We start from the raw sequence: 25,071 nt of genomic DNA, 5'->3' as shown, positions 1-25,071 counted from the left end.
CTATAATAAATAATAATCAAGTAGTGCTGTGTAAAGTTCAGCCCAAAACATCTGAATGCTGTGAACACTAAATTTGACTTTTTTTTTCTGATGCTTTCCAACAAGATCAGTGAGTAAAAAAGGACAATTGCAGTTGGCAGTGACTTAACTTTCACTATATACTTCACTTCTGCTCAGAATAGTACTTACTAGGCTAAGTAAATTTACCCCTCATGGGAACTTATATTCCCGAAAGGTTTCCAATGCTTTTAGGCACTGGAGTATTCTGGTTGTAATGGGGATGGATGTTTTTTCCTATGAGGTTGCGCGTGTGCACCCACTGGTTAACTTTGTGCGTAATTCTGCTGGTTTCTTTAAGTTTTCAGTGTAGTTTATCATTTCTTTTTGTATGAGTTTGAGCTTGTTGCAACTAGTAAATATGAAATGCTTGGGGTTTTTTTGTAGCACTTGTACAGCTGAAGGACCAATCTCTTGGCCATTTGTGTAGGGAAAATGCAGTTAGTGTCACTGACATTGCACCCAAAGTGTGTGCTACAAGTGTAAAACTGAACACAAGGTGAAGAACTTGAATATTGTGAAATGGCTCCGTCTTGCTTATTAATAGGCACTTGTGTCATGATTATGTGGGGGAGGTAGAAGAGGAAAAAGCGACTTCTTGGAGTAAAAATGAAGTTCAAACAACTTACTATTTCTAAACAGCATTTTATGATGCATATATCCTGTTTATAGAGACACACACAGAGCCCTCGAGGTTAGGGATGATTTCATGGTTAAGGCATTTATTACAATGTTAAATGTGAATTTTGCTGCATGTTGTGTTGACAGGAGAGAAATGTCTTCGTGCTCATTAAAGCACCTTCCCTCCTTTCTCCATGTTTTAGGTTAAAATGTCTTGGTTCAAAAAATTATTTGTAGCCTCATTCACTCTAATAGTTGGCTATTGCATGCCAGGTGTAGTTATTCTGCTGCCATATAGTATTCCTGATGCAGCTAGGAAGTCACAATCACAAAATTGAAGCAATTTCATCTCTATAGTATACTGAAATATTGGCTATATTGAGTTCTTCTCTTAACTACAATTAGGAAAAAGGTATTTCAATTTTTAAACTTCATGTTTTAAAAAAGCTTTCCATTTTCCGTTTCCATGTCTGAAAAGCAATTTTCAAGTGTGCATGTTAGAAAGTGTCTTTAGCTCTAATTTTAAAATATTCTATTCATTGATCTGCTCAAGCATCACTAATCTGTTTGTTCAACTTCTCTTGTTTGCTTTTGTGGGAAGCAGACAGCACGTTCCCCATGTACCAGCTGATTCTCCCCACTGACTGCACAAAGCTTTCCTTGGCCTGTTCGAGGAGGTAGCATTCATGATTTGCATGATAATGTGGTATGAAAGCTCCATCTAGTTTGATAAATTGTGTTTATAACCTCTGAGTGAAGATCCTAATCAGCTTGACGTATCAGTTGCAAATGTTTAAAAAGTGTTTTTCGTCCTTAAAAACGCTCGAGGTTGAGAAGTAGCAGGAGTTGAAATGGTCTGGAAAGGCAATTCCACTTCTAACTCTGTTCAGGCAGCTCAAACTTTTTTATTTTGGAGCTTATCTGCATTGAAAATGCGAGCCCTAATTTAGCGGATACTTGATGAAAATTGTTCTTCGTTTGTCCCTTGAGTACAATGGTAGGTAAGAGCATCCTCCGTTGTTGGGAAATCCGTATCGACTTCTCTAAAACAGGACCAGCTTTTAAAGAATTGTAACAGCAGGAGCCAGTGTCCGACTGGTCCAGCTACAGACGTGAATGTAGCTGACATTTGTCAATCTGCTGCTCTTCTATAGAGAGCTCTAATGGGATAGAACCAACGTAGCGGGGTCTGAGCTTTTCCAATCTCCCCGCGGAGCGAGCTTAAGGATTTACTGAAGCAGTATAAGAACAATTCATTAATTGGGCTGAGCCTGGCAATGGGCCAGGTCGCTTTAGTGATCCAATTATTTAACCTTCTTTTTCCCCTCTTAAATACCAATTCCTGGCAGAGGAAGCAAATAACAGCTTAGAGTCAGGCTGCTCAGTATTTAAGAGAGCAGCTTTCTAGGCTTTCAGCAAGCACATAACTTAAGAGTATGGATTTGTGCACAGCAGAAAATGATGGAATATGTTTCCCATCCTCGTACTGTATTCTTAAGCCACCGTGTCTTTTTCAATTCCTCCCACGTAAGTAATGCCTTTAACTAACAACTAGTTTGAAACTTTGGGGTGAAAAGGTGGTATTGAAATCTGTGTCAGATAGGAATTTTCGAAGACATTTAGCACTGAGCTGTCAGTAGCAAAGCTCCCACTGGCTTCATCCCACCAAAGCTAGGTCAAGATGAAGCAAGCTTGACAATTAATGGTACTGCATGCTAAATAATCCTGTTTTGTAATTGGACATAAAGTGGAAAATTTCCGGTCTTCTGCTACTAATATATCGGTAAAATTGTTTGCATTTAGGTCTTTAAAGAAGTCGTGCAGTTAGCTAGTCAAGGTTTTTCAGGCTTCTAGAATTTATATTTCAGTGATCTCATTCTGTGTGGTAATGGTTTAAAGGAATTGCATGCATTTAAATAGCAATATATCCCCACACTAGCGCCTTAGCACGCAGGCAGGCTTTGGCCTTTGGAAAGTTAAAATCTGTCAGGGAGATGAACTTGTTTTATTGTGAATCAGGAATTAGTGATAGCACCAGACTCGCATGGTGAAGTTGTGCTAAACTTCCAATTCTGCTTAAAAGGCACCTTGATACTCTCAGATTGTCTAAAATAGGATTTTAGAAATAGTCTGACTTATGTAAGTTAGTCACCATATGGAATGAGCTGGTGCTGCTTTTTCTTCCCTTTTTGGCAGATTCATGTAAAGTAAAAGATTGTAGTCAAGATTTCTCACAGTATTCCCTTAGGTCATCCTATGCAAACTAAACTCGAATACCAATCTCACAGCCTTTGCTTAGGAATACTGCTAAGGGACTTCTATTTAGGTATTTTGTACGCTGTTAGATGTATAGATGTATTCTCCCCTGGACACTTGGAGATAGCACTTGATGTGCTTCTCATGCTGATGCAGGTTTATATGCTTTTCAGAGGCAATAGGAACTTAAGTATCACTGTGTCTGAAATGCTGTGCTATGAATTTGATAATAATCAGAGTTTAGAAACTGAGATATGTTGTGCAGAGGGGAAAGCTGATTTGTAGCTGATAATTGAACTCCAAAGTGGAGCTCAGATTGCATGGTAAATGCTTCTTTATAGCAGTGATTGGAAGGCACAAAATGTTTTATACAAGAGCAAATAGAAACTGATGCACTTAACACTCCATAAATTTAAAAAAGGCAGTTTATCATAGTCATTTTTAGTATAATGTTCACTAATAATGGAAACATATCCTGTTATCCACTTTTAGAGAACGAATGTGTAGCAGATAACTGAAGCTTGTAATAGGCTCTAGAGGTAGATTTGGGACAGTTCTTTGGGTTTTTATTTCTAAATGATGATAAAACGTACATTCATGATGGCAAGAATATGATTGTAGACTATTATATAGGACTAGTCAATCTTTACTCTGCAGAGCCCATTGATGGTGCATTGATGCTGCCCAGCTCTTGAAGTCCTGTGGGTGTGTATCTGGGGAAAAGGTGTCTAGAAACCACTTACTGTTGAGGGGATTTCATTTCTGCAGCATTGTTTGTTTTGTCACTTCTCTCTTTGAAGATTTTTTTTTTTTTTAGAATTTCTGTTTCAATCAGAAAACTTCCTCAAAGTCATATTTGAACCTTAAACTACTTGCAACTCTATATTTTACGTGAGACACCTCTGCTGCCTTGGAGAGGGATAAGTGGCTTTCCAAATGCTGGATAGGTCAGTCCTTAAAGCACGTGAACTGAGTTCATATCACTGCACGATAATCTCGAAAAGCCTGTGAAATTTTCCATAGTGCTTGGAGGTTTGTTTTGTGTGTCCTTGTTTTTTGCAAGTTGGAGAGCAGATCCAAACCTCCTTCACCTGTTTCGTATCACTTTATCATCTTTAAAAAAAAAAAAAAAAAAAATCTGTGTTATGACTTGGAAACATCTTCAGAACACTTGATTCTGAGACGTTAATTTTGAGTAAGCTGCATCCTTCGTATTCAGGTATCAGGTATTTGGTATGCAGTGTTAACAGGAGAGGAGCTGCTCTGTTTGTTAGGATGCTGACCATGCCTTTGCACTAGCTATGTAGTGTCTCAGTGGGAAGACGTGCTGTGCTTCGCTGCCATGACTGCTGAGAGGCTTCAGCACCGAGGAGAGCACTTTTTCTTCCTCCTCCTCCTCCCCCTCTTCCTCCGGAAAGCCGTGGTGGGTTTTATTACAACAATTTTGGGCATAAATACAGCCGTTCTGCTGTATTTCAGTGCTGTGCCCTGCTCCCTTTCAGAGCCTCAGTGCCAAGTGCTCTGCTGGTGCCATATCAAATTAGATACTGCAGGTTTCCAAAGCTCGGAAACATAAGTGTGACTGACGTTCCTCGCGGCATATCATACATGAAATATATGCAATAAAGATACATCTGACCGACCCTGCTGACTTATTTTTCATCCTGGGAGCTGCAGCTGACATGGGCAGCTCCTGCCCTGCAGCTCTAGTGCAGTAATATTAGAAAAACAAGCTTTTCCTGATCAAAAAGCCCCTTCCAATCCCAGCTTCCAATTAGCCATGTAAAGGCAACACTGAGAGCTGCATATCTGCTTTCTAGTTTTCTGATGTTTCCCTCATCAATTCCTTGGGACTGGTTGGCACATTACTTACAATTTGGAGGGTGGATAACGTTAGGAGCTGAGCCATTACATCCAATGACTGCACGGTTCAGCGTTTCTCAGTGCCATCCTTTGCTGCTCCAGCTGTAGCACCAACTGTTCCTGGCTTTCCTTATTGCTGGCTCTCATCACAGTTCTTGGAAGTGCCTGGATTATCTTTGTTTTCACAGTGGGCAAAAACCTCAGATACACATCCCAGAGTAATTGATTCTTTCCCAACTTTTGCCATTTGAATTTTAAAGCATGTAAGTCCAAAACAGTGGAGCAGTGCATCCCAGCAATGCAGTGTAGCCATCCATGTAGCGCGGATCTTTCAGATCCATTGGCAGCTGGTCCCTAAAAGACTGATGATTTAACTAAATCCCTCCTAGGTGACTTCAGGGTTCTCCTGCACACCAGTCGATTTCCCTGCCTGTTTAAACCATGAAAAAATAGCCTGCTGAGCCAAAAGGCAGTGTTCACACTTCTGAATGTGTTCATTCACTGTGAACGAACTGGCAAAAGTTTCTGCAGTGGTTTGTCAAGAGCTGATAGATTTGAGTGCTCAGACTGTCAAACAGGGAGGTTTGCAAGGGGAAGCCACCTCATAGACCCGAGAAGCACTTGGTAGCAAGCCTCCTGTTGCCCGAGCTGTTCTCCCCTGCTTGCCTCTTGCCCATCTTCCCTTCTCCATCGGATGCCTTTTAGCAGTCCCTCCTGCAAAGACCCAAAGGTAGGAGGGAGCTGGAGTGGCACTGGACGTGCTTTGCCGTCTGCATTCGTGTTGCTGCGTGGCTGTCCTTTTCTGGTGGTGTAAAAGGAAAAAATGTTCTCCGTAGGGTGTGCTGTATTTAGGGACTGCAAAGCTCGTGCCTAAACAGTGCCTGCAAAATGGTCTTTCCCTAGGGCTTGTTACCCAGCTAGTAGGGCTGCTGTAACAGAGATGACAACGGCAGGATTTTGCAGTTGGAGTAAACATGGTAGCTGTATCTGGACAGTAAATTATATGCTTTTTCTCACTCTTGCTGTTTGGGAGAGCATTGAGACACTTGCCTTTCAGAACTTAAAAACTATTTAGGGGGAATTTCTGAACCTAGATAGTAGATGTCCAATTGAAAATAATTTGCACAAATCCTTCTGGAATCCTACCATTTAGTTTGGCATTAATGTTCTGTTTGCTCTAGGACTAGCACCATTAATACAGACACGCTTGGGCTAACTGCATTGAAGAGTCATTGTGTCCCAATTAAGAAAAGGATGAACATAAAAATCTGGATTAATTTTCTCATCACCTCTGACATATTTTAAAATATGTATGTATTCCAGGCAGAGAATTGACAGCTCCAAACAGCCAAACCAGCTTCCATCTTTATGTCGAGATCCCAGCTGGCTCACCGGGGCCAAGCAACATTAGGCTGCTTTTGTCTAATCTAATAACTAGGGAGAAAGTGAGGCTAAATGACAGCAGCTGTGGCCCTGCCATACCAGATGTGGCTCGGCCTCTTTTTTTTGAGGTGAGGGATTACAAAGACCCCCAAATAATGGGTTAATCCCAGGGAGGCAGTGAGGATGAGGGGGGTGGGAGCCCTTGTCAGGGAGGAATCCACCCCCAAGCTTTGGAGAAAGGAACAAAGAAACCTTGGCAGTTCCGTGTCAGGCTTTCCTGCAGGGCTGCAGAAGTCTACAGACATGCTTTTGACTTTCGACTTTTCCTCGCTCAGTTCAAGGAAAACCCTTGAATACCACTTCTTTGTGCAGCTAAATGCATGAGGCAGCAAAGGCAGCAAGGAGCCAAAGTTTGTGATATTCTGGTTTAAATGAGACTTCACCCCTCTTTGATCTGCTGTGGCATACCTCTATAGCCTGCTCCTCAATCAGAGGGTTTGATGTAAGGAGTTCCTGAATCATTGTGGAGCCGTGGAAATTGTCTGCTTGGAAGTTACGGTATGGCAAATATATCTCACATACACGAGCTGTCATTTATTGCATTTCCTAGGAGAGGTTGTGTTAGCCTTCCACATTGCTTTTAAGATGGACTGTTCTCACTGTGGGAGCTTCATGTTTGTTTTTTCCCCACAGCTGAAAAAGATGCATATTTTTCGTAATTTTTAATGTTGTACAGCTGCTTTATGTAAAAATGTGCTTCGTCATTTTGATCATTCTTTTCCAGCCATAAATATGGCTGAACACTTTGGTTTCAATTTAAATCTAATGCTATGTTTTTAGTATTTAACATCTACCAGAAGTTTTTGCTGCAGGAAAAGTGCTACCCAGGCTATTTTGATCTATATACAGAGACTATGATATCGAATGCTTATGCAGGATTCTCAATAAAAACAGACATGTTCTGCTTCATTATATTGGAAATAATTGCAGTGATTGGAGCATTTTGGATTTTTTTCCTTAAATCTATTTTACATTTGAACAATATATTCAGAAACCTCTCATTGCCTGTTTTTGCATATTGTCAGTATCTTGATGGCAGTTCTGCTTATTTGGTTCTTGAATTTGGGGCTTGGGGATGGTAAAAGGGAGCAGTTTCTGTGTTATCAGTGCACATGGATGCAGGAGAGAATGGGTAGAGAGAGTGGCTATTTGAGGACAATATGAAAAAAATATATATTTTAGATGACAAGTATTTCAGATGAATTTCCATGACAGGTGCTGCTCCTGTAATTGATTTTAGAAATATTTTACAGGCTGAATTACTATTACAAAGGGAATAAGGTCTGTACATATCATGATCTATTTATTTATTTATTTATTTATTGGTTGTGTTCAGAAAAGCTTGGGGCCAAAGATTTCCAAATCTGCCCCACATCTGCAGCGTATTGCCAATGCTTATTAGACAGCAGTTCTTACCAGACACCTAAAAAGCACCATCACACAGGCCTGCTATATGCCTTGTGTGGCACAAAAATAATAGTTGGGGAGTTGTCAAATGCTAATCCTATATCCACTCAATCACCAAGAATTCACTCTTGGTTATCAATTTACTCTTATTTTCAAGAACATTGGGTATGTTGAAAGTTGTGAACTGCTGCTTTGACTTGCTCAGGCCTTAGTCACTAATGTGACTTATGCAAAGGTACTGAGTTTAATCAAAGATACCATGTGAATGAGAATCTATTAAAAACTGTTCAAAGCTCTATGAATTTATTTCTTTTTCCTTTAGGAGACATCACTCAGAAAGGATATGAGAAGAAAAGGGCAAAGCTGTTAGCACGGTACATACCACTCATTCAAGGTAAGAGCCTTTATAGGTTACCTCTTTCACACTGAATTTGTAAAAAGGTAGAGGAAAGAAATGCCCTCATTAAAAAGAATGGATAAGTTACGTAACTTGATTCAAATTGCATGCAACCAGTAGTAAAAAAAGGCGTGATCTCATAGAGAAGTACATGAAAAGACAGAGATCTAAAATGCTTTTTAACATTGCATGTGAAGTGCTAAGTGGTAACATTTTTGTTAGCAAATTTCCTTTATTTTGAGAACTAAATCTAAGAAATGGCACATCTCCAGTTTCATGAAATGAGTACACTTGCTAGTCTTATTTGGGAATATTGGCTTAATTTTTACTTTAGGCATTTACTAATTTATATTTCCTCTAAATATTGAACCTTTTCCATATTTTCTTGGAAATAATGGCTTTTCTGCTACATACTCCAGATGGTTATTATCAGACTGTCTTCAGTGTCCAAAAAGCTAGAAGTCCAACTCTTTAAATCATGCTAGGACACTTAAATCACTGCATTGAAGCTCCTGTGCCGTCTCCTAACATTTCTTGTATAGCTTGAGAGATTTCTGTTAAGCTGTGGGAAAGCGAGAAGGCCAAGAGAAGCAGAATTGCTAACGAGACACTGTAAAGTAGAAGAGATGAAAAGAATGACAAGTGTTATTTCATAGTGTTAACATACTGTATATTCTCTTACACTGGAGAATAGGGGGAAAATGCTGCAACTTTGGTTCTGTTTTGATTGTCATTTCTGGAATTGATTGATTGATTTGAAGTAGGAACGGGCATCTCTGCTCAGGTTTGAACAAGCAGCTGAGCTACATGCTGCTACTTTTGCTCTTAATCCTTAGACATCCAAAAATGTCTATGCTGTCCAATATATAGGGATCTCTATTAAGTAGAAAAAGTGGCATTAACTTTTCTAGGTTGACTTGCTAGTTCTAGTAAGTGCCTCTTCATTCCAGGTCACAGTGGGTTCCTGCTGACTCCTGAGTTGTTACAGTGCATGCTTGGCCTGTAGCAGTTGGAATACGATCCTGGTGTGTCATCATCCAATTTTAAAAAAACTTTTTTACAACCAGCTGTAGCTTTTCCATGGGGAGTAATTTATAATCCTCGTCTCTATAAAATGGCTTGTTCCTTAAATACATACTTTTTTTTTTGAGAAGTACTGCAGTCATCAGCAAGCCCTATCTTTACCAGTTACAACTCCTTTTTACACCATTTTTCAGAAGTGACTTAATTTTCTGTTCAAAATATTTGCTCCCTAGAATCATTTTAGCTCAAGATTTTGAGATCAGACTAAGTGCGAGTTTGGCATGAGGTTAAAAGGATACTAAAAACGTTTTGTCAATTGACTCCATCTACTAGATAGGAAATTCTTTGGAATTCTGTGCCTTTTTACGGTAACTTCAAATGGAGGCTGCAATGTCAACTGTTCACTCTCCCCTTTTCCGCATGAATCCTACTGGTTCCACATAATCCTAAATTTTGCTGATTTGGAAGCATCACAGATTGCTACATAACTTAAGATGTGGCACATATTTTTTCATGTCAAATGATCCATTTTAAGACAAAAATAGAATAGAGGCTCTTTCTTAGAATATTTCCAATAAGTTTCTCTTTCATCTTTGAGGTTTTCCGAATCTGGAATCTGGAGAACTGACTTAACATAATCGAGTTTACCAGCTTAATGTTCTGGACAGTAATTAGGAATACAATAAGGAGATAGCATTAGGGAAGCTAGTAGACATTGGTATTCTGGGATGGGTTTGTTTTTTCTCAGCTGAGAAAACACTAGTATAATTTGAACTTCAAAATTTAGACTGGCCCAGGGTACACACATTACTTCTGTGTCCCTTCAGGCTTCCTACTGCTTTAAAAATGTCTCCTTGTTCATCCAGTTCTTCTCTAGTACTTCTGAGGAGTGGACTAAAATTAGCTCATTCTATGTTTTGTCCTACTTGCTTGACACGATATTTCTTAAGGAGCAGATTACCTAATTTGCTTACAGCTTTTGCCTCAATTTGCATTAAGATGACAGGAATCTGGCTTTAATATGCTAAACAGAGTGGGTGAGCTCTCTGCCTCTGAGCACAATGAAGGCTACTTAGGCAAAAAGACCCACTTTGCTTAAAACCCTAAGTTAACTACTTGTTTAGGTTTCCTGACGGGTGTTCCATTAACCCAGTTCTAACTTTGAGTTTTGTTAATTGACACAGCTTGAGCTCAAATTAATGTGCAGGAATCCCAGCGGCTTTGTGCATGGAGTAATTTTTTTTGATCATTAATAGTTTGATCATAGGATTTTTTTGGTAATGCACTGTGCTTAGTAGCATTCCTAGTGGAATTCATTAAGTTCTCCGTTATCTGTCAAAGTTTGCTAGCTGATAAATGCCAACAGTAGAGATTTGAGTAGATCCTTTTCTGTGATTTCACCACCCCCATGATCAATAATTCATGTCTTGATAAAGTTGATTTGGTCTGAGTTTCTTTTATATGTGCTGTCAACAAATGGCACAGGTTTGGCAGCAGCTCTGAAGTCGCAGAATTTCTGGTGGGCAGATCTTTTGGTAGATGACTTGATAGATTCTGATTTAAAGACAGATTCCACAGCTTAGCACTTCTGTTAGCGCTGAAAATGTTATGTGCTATATCTTACCACATCAGTCATTCAGCCTGTCCCTGTTGTGGCATCCCGATAAAGGAGCTGGAGAGAGATTTGTATTTCTGGGAAGTGTGTTTTCATCTCCCCCGTTCCTCCAAGCATGCAGGTTGATCGGATTCAGATACTACCTCTTTATTAGGCTCACCTTTTGAATATACTTTAACTGTTAGAGTTGCAGCGATTACATCGTGTTGTGTTTTGCCATACTGGTCAGCGATTCAGAAGTAGCTCAAGGTAGGAATTCTGGCTGTTTTGGCATAGGTAAAATTTGGAATATGAGTCAACTTCACAGCAGGAAATATTACTGGCAAACCAGACTGGTTTTTCTCTGTTATAGGTTACACACACACACACACACACACACACACACACACACACACACAGGTCAACCAGTTCCCTGTGGTAGCATTTACATCTGAAATGAGTGAGGCCTTTCCTGCCTCATGCAGATGCAGGTGTGCAGAAACAACAAAGCACCTGAACTCTTTGCAACCTCTGCTATCAGCCATCATTACATCACGAGCAGCCAAAAATTGATTCTTCTCATAGCTCCCTCAGCTCAGAGATTACAGCTTGTTGTCCAGTCTGCTCATTTCCCAATCCTCATACCGTTTTTTCATTGCCATTTCAACCATATGGCTTGGCTGCAGCTCCTGTGGGAATTTTGGCAGTACGTGCTGAGTTCCACTGGCATTTCCAAATGTGCCCACGTACCAGTGCAGTCTCTTAAATCAGGTTCTCCTTGGTGCTGTTGCCCGCTCCAGCACGATGCAGGCAGCAGGATGCAGCAGTGTGCTAATCTGCTTGACAGTTTGTGCCACCTGAGGATTTACTGTCTGCACGTCGTGGATAAGAGGCCATGTACAAAGGTTAATGCTACAAATAAAGGAACTGAGGGGAGAAAATATTCAAATGAATCCGTCTCAGTGTCCAGTTTAAAACTCGCTTAAAATATCTTAATCTAGCAAGTCAGATGTGTAAGTATTCTGTTTTTTTAAGAAAATGCCATGAGGTCATTGACCTCTTCCCTGCATTAATTAGTGATTTCTTAGCATGAAGGATTTTTTTGTTTTTTTAAGTCTTAAAAATACCATCTAATGAAAAAGTTTAGCAAAAAATGTCTAGGAGCTGGAGACCTATTTTTCAGCTGTTGGAAATGAATCTCTGGTGCAATACGCAGATTGGTTGAAGTTCCAAAATACTTTGCAGTGCTTCTTAAGAGTACTCATTGCTATCATGTAATAATATAAACTCATTCTTTGAGAGCTGTAAAGTATTTGCTTCTCTCTAGTATGTTTTTAATAATCTTGCAAGAATAACATGCCCCTCCCAAATGGTAGACACTTCAATGACTTTGGTTGCATAAATGAGTGCTCTGTATCTGGAGAAAAGAAGATATGTAAACTTGACTTTCCGTGGTTTTGCAGTTTGTGAGGACACTGAGAAGGAATTCTACACTTATTCTCTGATTAAATCCAAAAGATCCCTTTATTTGATTACTCGAAACACCCTAGGAGAGTTCTGCTGGTGAGGTTAGCAAAGATGAGCACACTAGGGTGTGCTTCCTTTTGCCAGAAGTTGTTTCTCTCAGTCAACAAGTGCTCACTTTTTTCTTTTCTTCTCCCAGACATAGTTAGAGAAGTTACTAATTGGTAGCCTGTACTGTTGTAAAAGCTTAAAATACCTTAGTAATTTTAAAGAGAAGCATGGTAGTTACCTCAAAGATTCAATAACTGTTCGAGGCCAAAACAGAAATGAGATAAAATCAAGCATGGGAAATACATTGGTTGATATCCATCAAACCTTAAGATGACAGAGAGGACACGTAATGCTGTGAAGGCAACTGCTTCTGTTAGAGGCTACAGTTTTGTACTGAGTTGTTTGGTAGCACGGATTTGTTTGGGATCAGAAATCACCCAGATTTTCACACTCAGCTTTCTTCTGATCATCTATTTTTAGGTTTCACTTGAAGCTCCACATTTTAGTCTTGCTCAAATATACTTTTAAGATTATTTTTGTAGACTTATCTTAATAATAAATAGGAAACTGCTATTTTATCTGTAAAAGATAAGTAACAATAAAGCAAATATTAATCTAGATTACTTCCACTTTATGTTTGAAACCATACATATTCTTTGTTTTCCTCTGAGAGTTGTTATTTACAAGACTTCAAGTGTGAACCCTGAGTTGTTGGTCCAGTCTAGCACTAATATGGTAAGAGATCATAGTACACGTCACATTTCACTTACCTGTATTTTCTCCCAAATTAGTGCTAGCCTGGACCAACAAAGGACAACAAAACAAACAAAAAAGCCCAAAATCTGAAGGCAAGTTCACAGTATCACCATCAAAAAGAACTTAACTCTTACCATGCTAAGTTTTGCATATCTTAATATTATGTCATCTAAATATAGGGCATTAAGATCATGAAGCAGATTGAAAGATATCATTTAAGCTAATGTTTTGTGTTGCTCCAGTCTGAGATACACTAAAACTTACTGAGATATCTTTCACTTTTGTTACTAATGCTTTCTTATATTTCAGTTGGAAAAAGGAGTTTCTTTACTTAAATATAGAATGTAAGTAAAGTAGTTTTAAAGGAAATAATTTTTTTTAACTTTAAAAAAAAGTTTCTTTTTCTCTTTGTTTTTTAAATAAGGACAAATAGCTTAACAATAGTTTGTTCTTTCATGGGTCTCTAAGGAGCTCTGGGGTCTGAAAAAGGAGCACTATTCCATCAGTGCCCTTTACTCACTAACCTGTTCCAAAGAGTTGGTATTTTCTTCCCCATCAACATCTTTCTAAGTGTGGGCTATTAGAGGCACCTTGAAACTTTAAAACATGGCCAGTATCATTAGTGGTAATAATGCTTAGTAGCCGTGTGATGCTGAGTCCAACAGGCTGGACTTTTTTTTTCTTGGCCAGCTGACATGTTTGCTACAGACAACCCATGGATACACAGGAGTTTCGTGATGGGGGGGAGATGCTGGCTTTCTGCATAAGCCTTAATATGAAGCAGTTTCCTGTGCTCCCAACCTGCCACTTAAGGCTTTTCTGTGCTTGGGTCATTAAAACCCCCAAAACATTAATACGCATTTTAGACTTTATTCCCTCCCCTCTTTTCTTTTTCTTGAAAGCAAATAAGCCCCTCTGCAAGACACAGTCAGCAGAAGCAGGGTATTTACAAGGCTAGCAGAGGGGAAGTGTATTTCTCTATGTAAAATGGGTAATGTAAGTTGGATGGCTCCCCCAAAGGATCATTCTGCAAAACTCCTCCAAATGTGTGCACAAGGATGCAGTAATGGCCACTGGAATTAGTTACACATTAGCTCAACAGTAGGAGTTCAATAAAGGCCTTATCATAAGTAAATGTGGAGATACCAGTGCCAGTCAGCTTTTCTAGCTTGTCCAGAATTGTCCCACCTGCTTAAAGGTAGTGGTAGTAAGTACAGCCTGACCAGCTCCTTGGGTACTGTGAGAGCAAGAAAAACAGCCCTAAAATCTGCTTTTGTCCTTTCCATTTGATCACATTGTGCCGAGGAGGACGTTGGTGTTAGATATTATCAGAGTGGCTTTTGAGCATAGGGAGGTGCCACTGCCTACGTTAGCATTTCTGTGCTGTAATTCTCTTAGAGGAAGCTGAGACACGAGGCTGGAATGGGAAACAGCCCCACGTGTGTGTTGCTGTCCCTGACCTGTAGCTTAAGTCCATCTTCCCCATCGTTCTGCAGACAGTACTGTGAGAGTTCATCTTTATTGAGCTTCCGCAAAACATGCCTGGTAAGTTTCCTGGAGATGTTAGTGAAATCTCTCTTCCTGAGACATTCTTCTGTGTCAGCCAAGTGGGTGCTAACTTTGAAGTCCGTGAGCCAACTGTACCGTGTGTGTTCATGTGCCACGTGCACCAAGAGCAGATCCTGTTGCATGTGTCCTTGCTGGCAAGGCCAGTATATTCAGTCTTCCAAACCTCTTCTAAAAGCCTGCTCTGACTTCGCTGAAAGAACAGATCGCCCGTGTCCTGGAGGAGCAGGCTTCGTGTCCTGTCTACAAGAAGCTACACTGAAGGAGAGAGTAGTTCTTCTGATGGGCAACTACAGGAGTGAAGGACCTCCCTACAGCTTGTCAGTGTTACTGTGCCAAGCTTTAGAAGCTCTGCATTTTATTTGTTCATAGTGAAATTAACTCTATGGGTATAATCAACTCCTGAGAATATGGGCATCTGAACTCTAGCCTCATAATGGTCATTTTTTTAGTTTACTGGTTTCTGAGTGAACGTTTTACAATGTTAATGCTTAATTAAAATAGTCTCTCTATCTGTGCAACTCAAGCTATGACTGCAGTCGCTCTTCTGGTGCCACTTAAGGCAATTTAGCAGTACAGCCTGGTATGACTGATGGTTTTCTATTCCTAAATACAAGTCTGGAAATTTGAAATCTGAAAAATGGAAAGCATATTCCTTGCATCGTGATGCAAGGAACTTTCAGTTACCTGCTAACTGACGAGCCCATGTTCTTTTCACATTGGCAAATGCAAGGGCATGTTGTGGACCGAGATTTTTCACCAGATAGTCAGCTGATACAGGAGACTGGCTTAAAGAGTTGGCAGTCATTGGAACTTGCTTCAGTCTCTGAAAAATGCTAACAAGGATACATTATTTATGTATGTATATGTACATTATTTATGTGTGTGTGTATATATATACACACACACGTATATATGCTTATGTATATAGCTATGAAATATTTTTTGTACTCTGAGAGCTGTCAGCCATTCGGATGGAATGGAACCAGTTTCACAAGCCCTATACCGCTTTGCAGTGCAGTCTTTTTTTCTGAGGAATGTGTAGTTTACTCTGGTGCCTCGCAGTTCATAATAGCTTTTAAAGTTTCCTTATAAAAGGGGAAGGGAGGAAATAAAAATAAAAGAGGGAGAGCAATTGTGGTCTTTATGCATGCCGCTGAATTAACACATCTACTTTATACTAGTGGTGTAAAACAGCTGTGTTTAAGGTACGTCCAGATCTTAATAGGCTACTTTGAATCCCGGTATAATTAGTTTATGTAAAGTATATGAAAATTTAATGTGCTCAGGTGGGGTAGTTTAAAAAGCTGTTTATAGCTAACGGTTTCTGAAAATATCAAGAGATTGCTGCTTGTGTGCATTTTCAATTAAGTAATTTTAGCATTGCACTGGGAAATCTTTATGACTGAATTTTGTAGTACATTCTTCTAGTTTGGGAATTTGAATATAGAAATTGAGCTATAAAATTGTCCTTATGTGTGTATGATAATTTTTAATGAAAGTAGGAGTCCTTCACCATCAACCTAGCTATATCCATCTAAGTACAGCAGATGTTTTTGGTTTTGCTGCCAAGGGAGGTAACTAAATTTTGGAGATTTCGCTCTGTGTGTACAGAAGACCTCAGAGAAAACAGTTCTCTGAGGCAGGCAGGTGGTTTTCAAGTCGTCTGAACTTCACAGCCCAAGTCATTCATCTTCCCTTACCATTCATCTAATAATCAGTGGATGGTTGCTACCTAGAAAACTGATGGTTAAGGTTACCTAGATAGCATAGAGCTCATTAATCACATCCTTTTAAGGATATTGTCTTTTATGTGGATCTTATAGAATATTTGTTTGGGGATTTAGAGGCTGGGCTGGATTGTGAAACAGCTAAGAGCAAATGATCAAATACTCCACAGTAGTACATTAAACTCAAAAATTTTCATTTCATTGGAAGCATCTGAGTAAATACATTTTATCATTGCATTTTAAAAATGAAAACCCTGCTTCTGTGATCCCAGGGTTTTACCTAGAGATAATGCATGTCCTAGATACAATGCAGACTTGGATACAGCATTCATGTATTCTTGTTTCCTTACGTGGGTTTTATAGATGGTAGCACTTGTCACTGCTTTGTGTTTGCAGATGGTGCTGCTGCAGTTTCAGAAACTCTTTCAATTGACAGTGCCTCCTACTTGGCTCAAACTCATGACTAAAACCTGGCTGCATCTATCAACCTTGGTAGCTTCCCCTTCCTTATCGATGTGCTAAAATAGCCATCACCAATGCTGGTTCAGCAAATGCACCCAAATTTATAAAGTGATGCAGCCAATATCACACTGAAATATGATAGTGAAGCAAAAGCTTTTAAGAAGCAAAACCTTGAGCTAAGGTCACCTAGGTTTTCTGCAGCCCGCTCACAGTGTGTAAATTGGTGTGACTTTTGCTGTCAGTATCTGCTTCTAGATAGTTGAGTTTCCTGGCTAGATTGAGATTCATTAATTATTTTTATTGAGACTTTTGGTGCTTTTGCATTTTTTTCTTTCTGCTGTAGCATGCTTGTTTCAGGAGAAAGGAAAAAAAGCCTTTGAGTGTTTCATTTATCTCCAAATAGAAATTTATGTGCAGAAAGTTTGAAGCTATTGATGTGCTAATTATACCCACTGTGTAATTTTGGGTGAGAGATCCTTAAAACTCAGTTCTTCATAAAGGTCATTAAAAGGGAGTTTATCTAGTTAAGAATTGTTCTTGGGGAACTTTTAGCAACAAAATTTCGATCTGCAGTCGGTGTAGACAAAAATGTTGTAGAAAAACACAAGATGATGTAATGTATCGGCTGCTTTTTTTGTTTTCTAATATGTTGTGCCAACCAATAAGTGAATTTGGGTGGACCCTTGTTCAGTTTTACTGGCCCAGAAGTAGAGCACCTCAGCCATTCCTCAAGCTAAAAATGTGTGTATGAGGGGATACATCCCGGGATGTGGTGTGAGTGCAAGGAATGGTAAAGTTGAACTATGAGCCAAAGAAGGAGAAGAAGCCAAGGAGGACGAGAATACAGTGTCACGGCTGCGTCCTGTGGCTGAGAAGCTTTGTACCTGTGTACCTGTGGCGCACCTCTTCTGCCACGGGGCGCGAGGCCGTGCGAGTGGCTGCTGCGTGCGACCATCGGCCTGAACACCCTACTGGAAAACACCTCGCATGTTCCTCAGTTAAAGAGAGTCTAGGGAAACTCCGGAAAGTCTCTCTCTGCTTTGGTCCAGGTAGAGCAGAGAGGGAACCAAGAAACTCTTTGTTCCTCTCCTGTTGGGTATTGGCAACCTGAGTACTGGGTGATATCAGAAAGGCAGCGAAGCACCGGGGGCCAGAGGGAGCATTGATGGTGCTGGATGGACATGGAGGAGATGCTGCAGCAGAATCAACGGCCTGAAAGGCTGGCCTGGAGCCAGACCAGCATTTTCCCAGCCTTGTTCCAGTTTCTGCTTTGTCTCACTCCTTTTCCCTTTCTTTTGCACTTCACACTTGTGTTTTTCTCATTCTGTTTCTTTCTTATTCCTAGAACCAGTCCAACAGCTGCACAGAGACTTAACAGTGACCAATATAAGATGCTCCCACAGCCTCACATTACCCTTTGGGCCTCCCTTTTCCCATTCCTCTCTGCAAAGCTCTCTCTAATGTGATCCATCTTTTTTTTCTTTTTTTTTTTTTTTTTTTTCCTCCAGACTGAGTGGCTGGAGGCACAGTGTATAGCTCTCAAGGCAATGCGAGTAAAACTGGGATGAGTGGATTTTTCTTGCAGTGTTTTAACTGCTTTGCTTTTACTTTTCAGTTTATCTTAAAATTGGGAGAAGAATATTTTTTGGAAAGATTTGGCTCATAAACTGGCGCAACTGTCTCTCATATATTAACCTAGTTTAGGAATGAAATTAATTTGTCTGAATTTCTTTTTTAGGAGCTGCAGTTCAGTACGAATGGGGTTATTTTTGCAAAGATAATTAAATGCGTATGTCTAATAACTCTCACAAAGAAGAAATTGCTGAAGCATTGGGGAAGAACCTTTAAAACACAGCTCAATTCAGTTGCAGTAATGGACTTGTCTTATATAGGCAAGATGGAAGAGGCAGAAGGGCCACTGCTCTGCATGTTCCCCAGGAAAGTCCTCTAGCAGGGGAGTCTGTGCTGTTGAGAGATAAGGAGAATAAAGCTTTTTTGAGATGGAAGGGGGTAGCTATGCAATTTGCTCAAATGCTATTTTGCAAAAAGTAGCATAGCTAGAGGTTAAATTTGGTTCTTTATACCTCTGAGCTCACATGTAGCCAAGAAGCATGTTGTCACCTGCAGCATAGTTACAAATTTATTGCTGTAAAATGCACTTTTTTTTTTCTTATGATGATGATGAAGCCTGTGTGCATCACAAATTCTCAAATCAAGGTCTTTTCCATGCAGCATTTTGATTTTACACTGTGGTTAAATGTCTGTTTAGTTGACATGTACAGGCATAACTTATTAGCTGTGGGGAATAAGTGGGGAAAAACTTGTATGTAGCTGTAATTGTATATACACAAAATAGTTTACAGAAGAAAAGTATTTTTTACCTATAGCACCATTAAAATGATACTTGACTCCTAAAGTCTCTGTTGAGATTATTGGTTGTAATCACTCCATCAAAACCATGTATAAGCTATTATTTATGGCAGCTTTAGGAAGCTTAGGGGACTTCTAGAAAGTTTCTATGTTTTCTTAGTTTTAATTTTACAGTTAACCTCATTTATGAGAGATTTTCCACTGAATGCTGCAAATTGCCGGCGAGTCTAAAGCAACATTAAGCTATGCTTGTATTGCAAAGTGTTTCATGTTTAGTTTAACAAATTGGATGAGGTTATTGTCTCAGAAAGGAAGGGCTCTTTTAATAAATATTTGTGGAGATGGAGTTTCTCTAATGAGTGGTTTTTAAAATGGTGTGTTTGAAAGGTCCTGCCCATCATTACTGTGAGTGGAAGGTGGGAGTAGCCTAAATATCCATCTCGTTTTGCTAACGGGGAGGAAGGCAGTGATTTGCATAGTAGTGGAATAAACTAACAGTTTCCTCAGGCTTGCAGGAGGGAGTTTTTCTGGGATGTAACCATGGAGCTTGAGCTTTAGGTGCAAGCTCTTAGTCACTTTATTTTTACCAGAAAAGAAGTGATATTTTTCAGAGCTTTTTCTTGGTGCTTTGCATTATGTCCTGAAACCTTTTTCCCCGAGAAAGGGAAAAGGGAGATTTAATATGCAGAAACACAAGCTTTGTTTCTGACTATGCCACTGATCTTTGTGTACCATTCTGACCTAAAAAGAGCTTGTGTGGTTCATTAATACATATTAATGAAATATTGTTTCATTGCAATGCAGCTACCCTAATTCTGATCCACAGAGATATGTACTCTGTAAGAGCTGGTAGAAGAGAGGCTTTTGCTTTTGAGGATATTAGGCTTTGATGCATCTTTTGGATTCATTTATGGTCTCCCCTTCCCCAAAACGCCAGTATTGGAGTGGCTGAATGGCAATGCTTGAGTTGCATGTGGCTCAGGAGAGTGTCACTGTAGCTTGTCCTGTGTTGGTTAATATTTTGTGTTTGCCCAGAGGAGGAGAGGGTCTTTGGGTCCTGGCCTTGCGGGTCTGGACTCTGGTTTCTTGCTGCCTGTCTGCAGAAGCCATTAACAGGGTATTTCATGTCCTGGGTTGAGTAGGACATAAATCTCTTCCTCCACGTACTGTTAATACCCTTCCTCCTCTTCCAGAAAGAAAAAAGGCAAAAAAAATCTCATTCTGCTTTGTTGCCTCTTTCTGCAATGTCCTTAGAGACAAGATCACACAAAATTGATGTCATATTTGGCCCGTTTTTGGATGGGGAGCCTCCTAATGCAGATTTGCTGTTGTTGACAAGTTTCATAAATAGATGGTCTATTTTTGGGAGATGCTCAGCTTAGCTGCTCATCCCTTTTCTCCTCCTCTTCGCCCCCTCAGTTATCACATTAGCTTCTTGCATCTGTTATTTTCTTGGCCCAGGCTTGGTGGAGATGACTTTCCTCTTTATTTTTTTTTTCCCTCACTGGTTGCGAACTCAGAAAGTTGGTTTAACTGTTTGCAAACCAACAAATCTAGCTGGGCTCTTGATCTGGGGAGAAGGAAAACTTTTTAATTATGTGAAGTATAAAGCACAATTCTGAAGTAGTTGCACCATTGTTCAGGTATAAGATATGTCGAACCAATTGAGTTTATTAGATGGGCTTTCTGCTTCACATAACACAGTAACATAGTTGACTTGGTGCAGCTGAGTTTATGTAGATTAGAGGCAGTTTACTATTAAACCTCTTTGGCAACTGGTGGTCTGCTGCATAATTGTAGTCATTTTTGCAACAACCTTACATTGCTTTGGTTGAGGAAGTTGGTTTTCTTTTCTGCTTGCTGTTTCCAGGCTTACCTTTATGTTCATGGGGTTAGATGCTTCTTAGTTCTGGATGGTTTGCAGTTTTCTCTCTCATCATCTTACAGTAAACTGAGCATGAGGGATTAAGAGGAGCTTGGTTCCTTCCTCTGCTCTCAGTGGCCAGCTGAGATGCAGAACACTGACTGAGATAGAAACATCATCGTCATCCTTCCTCGATTCTATCTCCATTGTTCAAAAGTGCTTTCTATTCTGGATAAAATGCTAATCAGATTAAATTAGGTTTTGCTTCAGAAAATGCTAATTTAAAGTAAGAAAATGGGACTTGTAAAGAAATAAACTTAGTTCTTCAATTATTTTGTAAGTAGAGATGAAGAGTGGTGAAAGGAGGAGATCATGAAATATGCTTATTTGGAACCTGACCTTGTACTGAAGTGCAGCTGTATTTCAGGGGTGGATCCATCTCTGCAAGCAGAGAACCGAGTCCCAGGCTCTTCACAAGCTACAGCTGCTGTGTCCAAGCAGCAGAAGTCCCGTTCCACCAACTCGAGGGATGAGCGCTTTCGATCTGGTAAGAAAACAAGAAATAAATTGTCTTACCAAGGCAAAGTAGTGTGTGCAACTCAGGAGTGAATTGGAAATGCTTGGGAAGAGAGGAAGAAATGAGGAATGTTTCCATGGAAGCTTTGTGCATTTCTATACACAAATGTTTTTGTTGAATTTTAGAATGGAGGAAACAGTAGGAGAGGAAGAAATTGTAGACATTGTAGAAATTGTGGATTGTTTCGTATGTTTTCCTTATTGTGAATTTACACCACATTGAACAGATTACTCTTGGTTGCTGCCCAGGTTTCCGGTCTATAGAACACATGTTTAAACACACTGAGGACTACAGAGTACTGTTTTGTTTTGATTTAAACAGGAAGATTATAGAAATGTCATATTTACTACAGGTCACTTTCAAATATTTCCCATTTTAAAGCAAATGCACAAAAAGGGAAGTGTCACAATGGATTTCTACATTAATTTTGAACAGACACCAGTGTGACAAACTTGTTTTGGAAACTTCTGTGAAAAATATCTATATCCTCATTGCATCCTGTTTCCATTGTTACTTTTCAGGTGGTTGAAATACACTATTTCCTTGCAAAATTCCTTGTCACAATAGTGAGAAAACCAGGTGTTTAGAATTTTTTTTTCCACTAAATACCTTCAGGCTTTTCAATGGAAGTTTATCTGTTGATTTTCCAGAGTAATTATATGTCTCTAGGGGATTATATGTCCCTGGGGGACACGAGTGTCTCGGCGATGAGGGGGAGCAAGTAATGACATGCACTAAATTTCCTTAAAATGTTGCTTGTCTTGGGTCACCCTCCTGTGCAACTGTTTGGCCACAGAACTTACTGCGTCGTATTCGAGTTGCTGACACTTTGAGGAAACCTTGTTCCAAAAAGGGAGATGATGCATCCGCATGGATTCTTTTTTGAATAAATAAAAGGTGAATGAGAAGGCTTAAATAGTCCAAGGACCTATAAGGACACCTGAGAAAAGGTGTATGTAGTCAGCTACAAACTTTTCCATTTCGGGGAAGACAGCATGGTATCAACATTACTTAAGTGAGATTTCTCAGAGAAATGTACAAAAAGCCATTGAAACTCATCTTTGCATTTCAGATGTATCTACAATATACTTTTACATACATATACCAAAAAGTGAGATTTATTGGTTGAATTACAGCCCTGATTTCCCATTTAGTTTGTGCTAAGCAGATTCCAAGTAAATTACAAGCTGAGTCATTAATCATGTAGAAATTTCTTTAATGTGGTCTTTCATGTGGCCTTATTTCTAACAGTAAAATTTGCAAAAAGTTCCTTTACAATGGGAAACCATTAGGAAAGAGAACTAAGGGGATCTGAAGAAATGTGTATTTGGGCATGTTTTCTGTCTTGGGGCCTTACAAATCTATCATACTACTGGTATTGTTTGGGGAATATTTGGTATAGAGCTCTTTAGACTTACATGGTCCAAGTGTCTAAGTGTCTTAGACTAAGTGTCTAAAAGGTGTAGTAGGGCATGAACTTCAAACATTTCTGCTAGCATACTTGTAAACGAATGGAGATGTCTTTTGAATGTTACCCTTACTATCCACACATCAGGGCTGCTTCTTTTTTTTCTTAGAACTTCAGTTAATATTTCTATGGTCTGACTTATTTAAGTTTCTCTGAATTGACTTCCATTGATTCTGAAATGTTATTCACAGCTTTGTTGGTTTACAGCTTCCCTGATACTTTTACATTTCAATATGAGCCTTTCTCCATGAGTTTTATTATTCGGGCCATCCTATCAGTAGATGTGTATTTGAGATGAGGCCTGATAGGTGGATTTTTTTAAGATTTTTCTTCATGGCCTCTGCCAAAATGCTGGATAGTGTTTCAGATGGACTGTGATGTCATTCTGTGGTTTTAATATATATAGATATCTAGGTAGACATATACCTTTCAGAATCCAATAACCTTTTTCTCTCCCCTCTCTATTTTTAGGGGAAAAAAGACTTCATATTCATTCAGCTATTTCTCTCAGTTATTTATACGAGGAAGGTAGACTGAAAGAAAAGTGTGAGGCTTTTGAATGTATTTTTCCTCTTTGAAAGTATTCCCACTCTTATTCCAGCAGATGTTGAATCATCTAGTTGATTTGACTTGGAAAATGCTTTTCTGCAGCATCGATGCTCTTTTTCACGGCTATTTGTGCTGCAAAATCTAGTTATGTGTGGATTATGAATGCAGATGTCAACTCCATGTCTCAGAGAACAGCAGTTACTGCTAAATAACTTGTTTTTTTTCCCTCCTTGCAAATACTTAGGCATAAATAAGGATCATTGCTGTGCTGCACAGTAGCTTAGAAGCAATCCCAATTCATCTTTGAGGCTCTGGCTGTGCTAGAAGAAGTTTCTACCAACCAAAAAGATGTCTTACCACAAACAGTTTGAAACCATGCCTCTTAAATATAGCATGTTGACATGTGTTAGATAGAACAAGGAATAAAAGATTCAGACTTGTATTGCTTCTTCAATCAACTGTATGACTGATGGTTCTTTAGACTAAAGGCTTTTTCTGAGTTTCTTCTCTTTCTCTTTCCTCCCAGCCTTCTCTTTATTCATTTTTTACTTTCTTCTCCTTTTGCCTTGTCTGTTCTACTCTGTCCTTTCTGAGAGCAGCTCAAGAGAATGCTTTTTTTTTTTTTTTTAATAAAATGATATTTCTTTTGGAACAATTACAGTTACTTTAGACCTGAACATAAATTAAGAAAGAGAAACATTGTTGCATTCAGATAAAATTAATCTGCCATTCACTAGCCATAAGCAGATCTTTTAAAGTAGTTTCCCAGAGTGATCTTCCGTTGAAATTAACTTTTTTTTTTTTTTAATCAGCACAGATTTCTGTCTTCAAGCAGTAAAAAGTACCAGAAAGCTTCAACAGTGGGAGCATTCTCTAAAGGGCAGATAACATTACAGTGCTTGAGCTAGATTTTCTCTTCTGTTTAACAGCAGCAATACGATGAAGGAGAGGAGAAAAGCAGAGGCTCTGTGAGCATCAGTATGGGCTGATAAGCAGCGAGTCCCTTGTGCCCACAGTTCAGACACTCCTTGGTGATGCAGCTTGCTGACCTTTGCTAAAGAACAGTAAAGGAAATGCAAAGCTTCCAGTGGCAGCTTTTGTTAATGCAAGATGCACTTCAGGAAGTAAGTGCAGAGGGTGCAATAATGAGTGCCATCTATCAAAGCTGGAAGGCTTCGTTTTCTGATCCCTGGTTATTAGCTTAAAAGATTTCCCATTTTGGACCATTTAGTAGATGTAACCTCTCCAGCCTGCATACCAACATGTATATACTTCAACCAATCCCTGCAGTGAAACTGGTGAGCTACTGACTCCGTTGGTCTTTGGACACCTGTATGAGTTCTTACTCCTGTGCCTAAAAGGAATAAAGGAATAAACATAAATAGCCTAAAAGGCTGATAAACAAGCAGAGGCTACTGAGAAACCGTACAAAAAACTAATGCAGCTGATAGCTCTAAGGTTCATGGTATAACCATTTAGGCTGATACAATGGGGGCTGTCCACTAAGTTTTCCTTCCTCGTCTTTTTTTTTTTTTTTTTTTTTTTTTTTTTGA

At 39.4% G+C, this 25,071-nt stretch overlaps 1 protein-coding gene across 1 annotated transcript in view; it reads left to right on the top strand.

Annotated features, from left to right (window-relative positions):
* Positions 1 to 25,071, top strand: part of DIP2A (disco interacting protein 2 homolog A) — a 93,443-nt gene that overhangs the window by 18,984 nt on the left and 49,388 nt on the right. Inside the window, exons 2-3 of the mRNA XM_026048539.1 lie at positions 7,970 to 8,041; positions 21,352 to 21,471. Of these exons, the coding sequence (XP_025904324.1) occupies positions 7,970 to 8,041; positions 21,352 to 21,471 (192 nt within the window). The remainder of the gene's footprint in view (positions 1 to 7,969; positions 8,042 to 21,351; positions 21,472 to 25,071) is intronic.

This window comes from Nothoprocta perdicaria, unplaced genomic scaffold (assembly GCF_003342845.1).
Source record: "Nothoprocta perdicaria isolate Ctin4 unplaced genomic scaffold, notPer1 scaffold_11, whole genome shotgun sequence".
Classification (NCBI taxonomy): domain Eukaryota; kingdom Metazoa; phylum Chordata; class Aves; order Tinamiformes; family Tinamidae; genus Nothoprocta; species Nothoprocta perdicaria.
Note: the sequence above shows the minus strand (reverse complement) of the source record. Positions and strands in the feature narration are given on the sequence as shown.